The following is an 8,039-nucleotide window of genomic DNA, read 5'->3' as shown; positions in this document are numbered from 1 at the left end:
CTGCGCCACCAGGGAGGGCCTATTATTCGTTTTTTATAGTCTCTTGATTAAAGATAAAAAAAGACATAAATACTTTATACTTTGTCATTTGGGATGAGTATCTTCCTAAATGTTATACTCTTTCCTTCCTGTTTTAAAGAATGAAGTCAATATTTGTTGTTCCCAGATCTCGGTTGGTAGGTTTATATACATAGAAACCCCAAATAAATGACAAATGATTCAAATTCATAAGGAAGTAAGGCAAGCAAAAGTTGTACAAGAGCTTTCTTATATTAAGCTCAAATGTTATAGTCCAAATAAGAACATGACAATTGGTACATGATGAAGTAAGGGGCTGGCCCCCACAGACAGTTTTCTGTTGAGGATTGTTTTCTACACTTCTCCCTGAGTGCATAAAAGTGTCTCCAGTAAATTAGACCAAGCTGCTTCCCTGAAACACTATGGGAGCCAAGGTTGTTGAAGGTGAGATCAAATCATCCCAGTCACCAGGCAGCTGACTAGGTGAAAAGATGAGTCCTGCTGACTGCAGACATCCCGTTGGCAAAACTGTTATTCTGTCCATGCCTCAGCCACTCCATCCACATTGTGAAATATCTCGAGCGAATTAGTGTTGGAGAACATCAGATGCAGAGGCAGACACAAGCAAATCTAAATTAGAATAGAATTGCTGAGGCCTAGCTGGAGACAAGCCTGGCTGGGACAAAGACAAGTTTGCACTGAGCCTGACAGGTCCAAAATCCAGATGGAGTTTGAGCTGCCCAACAGCCAACCCCCAGCTTCAATGTTATTTATGTATCATGTGAACCTCAATTCTGGACAGTAACCTTTGTCAAGTCCCTATAAGACTGGAGCCCCATGCTGCATGGGAGGTGACACCAGCCATGTCCACTGGGGATGCCACAGCTTATACCAAGTTCCTGTTTCTCCTTGAATGGCCAGCGTCCTTGGTCCAGCCTTGCCTTAACCCGTCAGTTAATCCATGATAGCCACCTTTGACGCATGTTGGCCTAGACATTTACTCTCCCTTAGTCTCCACAAAAGGCTTATGAATGAATGAACATCAGTCAACTAGATCACGTCACCAAAATCTGTTTTTAACCAGATCTTTTGTTTTTGCACTAAATCTTTGCAGAAAGAGATGTATGTCAAAATTGAAATTAGGAATTTGGACTCTGAGTCTGTGCTTGGAGCTCAGCAGAGATTTCATCATTGTTGGCACACAATTCAATTTGAATTGATCTTGACACATTACAATAGTTTCAATCAACAGAGGAAGATTCAATAACCTTAACCATATTGTACTTACTAAGGCAGAAAAGTAGACTCATACATTATAAAGATTGCCAGTAACAAGGTTGAAACAAAAAGAGGGGTTTGGGTTCACCCTCAGCAAACCAGAAAATTAAATTACCCAGTAGCTCTCCCTCCCACAGTGCTCTGGGTAATTGAGGCTTATTGTATTAGGAAATATTTAAACTTACATGTATCTTTATAGAAAGAAATAACCACTGCCAAGGAGTTCAGTTTGTAGTATAAAATTATATCTTCATTTCTACCACCCAGGGCACATTATTGAGTAATCTCATTGTTTTCACTGCAGATGAATAGGATGTTTCAGAGTTAAACTTTATAATTCAGGTGCTAGAGTTCTGACAGATCATCTCAGCTTTGTTTCTGTTTTCCTCTTCTGGTGATGATTGGTGGGGAGGAGAAAGGAAAAGTAGGTGGGGGGAAATGTGGATCTCATATTATGTAATAATAAAATATTAATAGAACATTTGGATGATAGTTCATTTTGGTAGATTTTCTTGGTCAATAGATTTAAGTACTGTTAAACAAAAAAAGAAGGGTGTAGGGTGGGATACAAGGAACAACAGTCCCAAAAAGGGTTTATACTGAGCCCCACTAAGACTTAACTATCCAATCTAACTGTAGTTTCTGCCAGCTCCCAAAAAGTAGAAATTTAAATTAGCCCATTTGGAGTGTCCTGGTCAGCACTACCCAGGTATTCCGCATAAGACAACTCCCTGCTCTCCTAATGGAACTTGGCTTAGCCAGAAATAATCCTTTTTTTCTCTTGCTAATAACATGCCCCACCCTCTTTGTGATTATAAAAGCTTCCATTTTGAACAGCTTCTTGCAGTGCCTTTCTATTTACTTGATGGGATTCTCCCCAGTCATGAATTGTTTAATAAAGCCAACTTCATCTTTCAAATTAACTCAATTAGGTTTTTATTTTACAAATACCTTTTTAAAATAATTAGCACATTTCTAGGCCCTTAGCGGAAAACATAGTAGCTGTTCTTAATTAACTGACAACCTATATTTAGAGTTGAGGTGGGCATAAATAAAACAATCAGGAGATAATATTAAACAACATACAATTAAAAAGTAGGCTGTGGTGTATGGAGGAAAGTAGTAAAGGAATTACAAGTGAAAGAAATTTGGGAATATATTAGAATAGTTCTGAGAAGTGGGTGTTAAGCTTGTCCTATGGCTTTATCAGCAAGTGGTAAGCTCCTCCTGATACAGGTGTTATGCTGGTCTAGAAGATCTCAGGTGTGTGCTCTGAAGATTTATATACAATGAGGAGCAGGAGGGAAAGAAGGCATTTACTTGGAGGGCAGACCTTGGGGAATATTGAGAAATAAAATCCAAATGGTAAGGTGAATTCAGTGGAAAGAACTTAACAATTGATACCTCATGCATTCAGTTGAAAATATTGGTTGAATGCATGTTATATTTTGCCGGAATTTCATGTTTCCAGGGCAAGTTCCCCAGACAGCAGTTGACTCCAGGCTGCAGGGGCAATGCACCCAGCCACTGGGTGACCATGAGTTGGTGTCTCAGTAAGCTGCAGCAGGAACTTTGCTGCAGACTCTCAGGCAGGCAAGTGAAAGAGGCAAATTTGTTTAGAGAGGTAGGCATAAGGAAAAGCTTATTAAGGTGGAAAAGTACAGAACAAAGATTCCAGGGCCTGCAGACGAGGCCAGGGATGGGAAAGGAAGCCCAAATGAAATCATGCCTGGTGGAATATACACCTTCCTTCCCTAATTATTCTAAAGCCCCATCAGTCTCTGTGATGGGTTGGTTCAGTGGTCTCCTTCTGCCTTATCTCAGGCCTTATCTTAGATTCCTTTTTCTTACTTTCTTTATTCACCAGGCATGTCTTACTGCCCATAATGAGGGGGTGAGGAGGGGGTGGGGGGGAAGTGTTGATTAATCTCCTTGGGAATTTGTTGCCCTAATCCCTGGAGACTTCACTGTACCTACTAGGCTTCTCCTGTTCCATTCTGACCGTAGAAGCTGACCCCCTTGCCCTGTGATTCAATATGACAGTCTCAGAATAACAGTATAAGCAAAACAAAAATATGTTTCTGGTAGAGGAAAGAATAGAAAACCTAAAGGAGACATCACAAGGCCAGAACCTAACTTATACAAGGAGCTGGGAGTAGAAGAGATTAGCATGGCCATGACCCAGCTATAGAAACTAAAATCCTTAGATGCCAATGCCTGGATCTCAAGGCACAAGACCCAGGCATGTATCAAACTGTAGGGAGTGTCAGGCACACAGACGACACAGACCTGAAGGTGAAGATATGGAGATTGAGGGCCACCCTGGATTTATATGGCCCCTTTCACATTCCACATAGTTTATTCAAAGTCAACAATAAATGAACCACTCCCTGAAGGAGTGAGCCTCTCACAAAGAGAAGAAGGCAATGTTCCATTGAGGAGTTTTAAGCACATAGTATCACGATCAGAAGTATATTTTGGAAAAATCACTGTGACTATGGAGAATCAATTGGACCAAAAATAATGAGAATGTGAGGTGATAGATTATTATATTAGTCATAGTGGAGTAGCTGTGACTCTAATGCAAAGAGAAGAAAGAGTAAAAATTCAAAAAATACTTATGAGTTAAAACTTAAAAACTTAGGCTTGGAGTTAGGAGCAAGGAAGAGAACGTAACAAGGATGGTCCTCAGGTTCTAACTTGGCAAACGAAAATATTGCCTTTGTAGAAAGAGGGTCAGGTCTTGTTTGTCTTTGGGGAGTTTTTGGGAAATAGTTATTGATCTTGTTTTGGCACCTATTGAATTTGAGATGTCTTTCAAACTTGTAATTGGAAATGTCATGGTGGTAGCTAACTATATGGAGTGTATGTTATTGAATCCTTAGGTAATGGATAAAAATATTCTTGGGAGAAAATAGAAGACCTTAGCATTACTAATGACTAGTGACTGGGCATAAGAAAATGAGCAAAGCAAACAGAGATGGAGATGACAAATGTAAAGCATAAAAGTTGGGGTCAAAGTTGAGAGAAGAGAGAACCGTTGGTGCCACGGTTAGTACCAAGATGATACTACTGTTAAAAACAGGCCAACAGGAGCTTTTCCTTAGTTTCTCATGAGCAATTAATATGGCCTAATTAGGAAGGCATAAATCATGTTCCAAGGTTTTGGAACATTAATGTGTATGATGACAAATGTCTAAAATGCTATGTAACTGAATAGCTATATTACTAGGAAGTAGACAGGCATGGGGTAGAAGATAAGGACAGATTGGTTTAGTGTCTACAATGATCAAATTTTTAATTATTGTTCTCTACTAGGCTGTATTTTCTTGACTAATTGATGAAATCCCTAATAATTTTTACAACTTTGATCAGAGATGGCTAGAGGAGCTCTTTCTCTTTTAAAAAAAGATTTATTTATTTGTGCATACAGAACCGGGGGTACAGGCCAGAGGTGCAGGGGTGGTGAGAGGATTCACCAGAGACAAAGACAGAGACCCAGAGGATTCTGGAAAGCAGAACAGGCAGATCGAAAAGTACACTGCTGAAGGGAGCAGCAGGCGGGCCAGGAGAGGTCTGCTGTTCCATGTGGATCACCTCCCAGGCAGGCGGGGATCGAATTCATGCTGAAGTGGCTTTAGCTTCTCAGTGCTTTGCTTTAGCCCACTGCGCCACCAGGGAGGGCCAAGGAGCTCCTTTAATACAATGCTAGAGCATTGTTGACTTGTCTGTCATTCTAGAGATGATTTCATGTGGCAGAGCAAGACAAGGAAATGATCAGAAAAGAACTAAAGCCTACATAACACAAAAGACTGTGTAGTAATGCCTAGGTATCTTATGAAAATAATAATTAACCTCTTAGAGAATGGCCCTTTTCATTGCTTCATTTATAATGTCACTTACTCTTAATATTTTGCCCCAAATATGGAGCTTAAGTGATTAAGCTGATTAAGTATTCATTGCTTGAGTTGCCTTGAATAAAATAAAAAATAATGTGAAGAATTTAGACAATCTATCAATAGATTAAAAGTCAAGTTTTAGGTCCAAAGAAGTCTTTTGTATAGCAAACATGGAGTCTTTGTACTTTAAGCCTCAATCTCCTATGGTATCTTTCTGATCCAAGAAGTGCTTTGGCTCTTCTGGGAAAAAGTAACATACTCTTTGAGGATAATATTCTCTGTTGATGTGGTTCATTTCACTTTCTTATTTAGGTAGTATATATTATGGGACCAGACTCTCTAGTTTAGACGTCTTGTCTCTCTAGTTTAGACGTACTTTCTCTCTGTATGCTTTGGGGTAAGAAAAAAATTTTTTTAAAGATACATTTATTTATGCATACAAGAACTGGGGTACAGGCCAGAGGTGCACAGTATGAGAGGATTCCCCAGAGACAGAGTGGGGAGCAAAGCAGGCAGATGGACTGAAATACACTGCTGAGGGGAGCAGCTGGCCAGTCAGGAGAGGTCTGCCGCATCATGTGGGTCTCCTCCCTGACTGGAGTGGCCCTGATAGCTTCATAGTGCTGCACTTAAACCCGTTGTCTCACCAGGGAGGGCCGAGGGCAAATTTTCTAACCTTTGTTTTTCTCATTTATCTGTTAAATGGAGATACTTATAATAGCTATTTTAATTTTTATGTGATAAGAGAGTTATTTGGGCTATGAAGTTATAATAAGACTTAGACTAGCAGGTGTTTGATAACTATTAGTTATTATTTAAACCATCATTTAAAAAATGTTTTAAATATTTTTATTGCCGTAAACTTGGTTTGCATTGCTGTTTATATTTTGAGAGTTTAGGATCCCATCTTTTGGTGTTATTACCCTAATGCCCTCGCCAGTTACTCAGTCCATTGTGCTCCCTTACCAAAGACCATAATTTTAAATATTTTGTTAAAATAAATTTTATGTAATTGAAGCACACTTTTTTTTTTTTAACTCAAATTGAAACTGAGTTGCAATCGATCAGGAAGAATTTAAACAGATATTTTAAAGAAGTTAGGCTAAGTCATTACATTTGGATATGAACAAATGATGCAATTACAGATGCATTTTACTAAATGGTGTTTATGAGCTTCACACCCTGGTGATCCCTCATGCTGTGGAATTTGATTCATTTTTGGTCCCCTCATTATTTATGTTATATCTGTCCTTTCCTCATCTGTCTTGTACTTTGCAGTCGGATACTTCCGGAGACTATGAAGCCACACTCTTAAAGATCTGCGGAGGCGATGACTGAGTCATGAACATAATCACCAAGGTTCTTACTCCCATGATGGGCTTTTCCATCAGCTCTGTTTACTTCAATCTCACAGTACTGGAGAATGTAAGCAAGTGTAATGAGTAACCTGTTTTCCTAACAGAAATGTTCCTTGTTCCATAACAAAGTAATAAAAAGTGATCATTTGAAAGTATCCCTTAATGATAGTTTATAAATGAAATTCTAAAATGCTATCAAGAATCTGCTAATACTATCCAAATTATATTTCTGTTTCAAAAGTGAAAACCATATATAGTTGTGAAACATTAAGTGCAAAAACAGATAATAAAGTTGTTGCCCTTTTTCCAGGTGATATGTCTGTTTTTAACAGCTACCAGCATTGCTTGGTACCTCGTGCTAACAACTTGTGATATTTTAAAACACATTTTTCTTATAAAGTTATTGCTCTTTCAATTTAATATCTATTACTTTACTGATCACATTTATCTTTCAAAAGGAATAAAAATGAAGTGGCATTTTGTAATCCTGGCTTGCCCTTTCTAGTTGTGATCAAGCTATAGAAGTGACTATGCCTGATAAGTTATGGTAGACTTCACAAAACATCTGCTGCTGCTGGACAATTTATCTAATCACTTCCTGTCTGAATGGCAGGCCTGAATTGTGGCTGTTTCATGCTAAATTTTACTTTCCCAGAATGGGTATTTAGAATCAAGTCTCTGAAGTTTCCTTTTCCTCCAAGATAAGTTTTCAAAACTATGCATTAAAAATACCCTTTGTGCTGTCTTTGAAAAGGACTTAACATGCAGTATCTTGACAAATATTATGTACAGGAGGTAAAAAATTCCAGTTGAAGTCAGCAGGCCGGACTAAAGTAGAAATGATCATACTGTAACAGTGGTGTGTGAGTCCAGCTTTTAATTAATACATTCCACTGGTGAACACTTTTGAGAACTTTCAGAAAGAGAGAAGTTATTTTCTTGTTTGGGGGTTTCCAAAATACATATGGAACTCAAGTACAGGAATGTTGAGTCTCAACACAGCTGGTTTTGATTTTCTTCCCCTATCATTTACTATTCTGTGACCCTGGCGACTACTAAGTCCTGCTAAACCAAAGTTTCTCATCTATAAAATAGTGATAATTATAATAACCTACCTTTCTTGGTGGGTTTTTAGATAAAAAGTAAGATAGTGCTTGTGAAGCACTTAGCCCTGTGTCTGTACATTGCAAGCATTTGATCCAATGTATCATTATTACCAAGCAACATCAAAATTATCAGCAGTGCAGCCATTCTTCAACAGACTTCTTTTCATTTACCACATACAAGTCCTGTGACTACTAAGTATGAATGTACCAAGGGGACAAAGGTGCATTTCCTTTTGCTAAAGCACGTAAGATCTGAACCAAGTTTAGAAAAACAAACGGCAAATAAAGATCACATAGTAGCTACCATGTATCAGGAAAATATCTTTGAGACAGAGATAAAAGGGTACAGAAATGGGATCAGAAATTCAGTCTATTAAAGA

At 38.5% G+C, this 8,039-nt stretch overlaps 1 protein-coding gene across 1 annotated transcript in view; it reads left to right on the top strand.

Annotated features, from left to right (window-relative positions):
- The window catches only part of ANXA3 (annexin A3), a 51,002-nt gene extending 44,179 nt beyond the window's left edge, over positions 1-6,823 (top strand). The window contains exon 13 of the mRNA XM_004681191.2: positions 6,474-6,823. Within this exon, the coding sequence (XP_004681248.1) occupies positions 6,474-6,533 (60 nt within the window). The 3' untranslated portion in view covers positions 6,534-6,823. The remainder of the gene's footprint in view (positions 1-6,473) is intronic.
- The last annotated feature ends 1,216 nt before the right edge of the window (positions 6,824-8,039 follow it).

Source organism: Condylura cristata, unplaced genomic scaffold (assembly GCF_000260355.1).
Source record: "Condylura cristata isolate star-nosed mole 26May11 unplaced genomic scaffold, ConCri1.0 scaffold00012, whole genome shotgun sequence".
NCBI lineage: Eukaryota > Metazoa > Chordata > Mammalia > Eulipotyphla > Talpidae > Condylura > Condylura cristata.
Note: the sequence above shows the minus strand (reverse complement) of the source record. Positions and strands in the feature narration are given on the sequence as shown.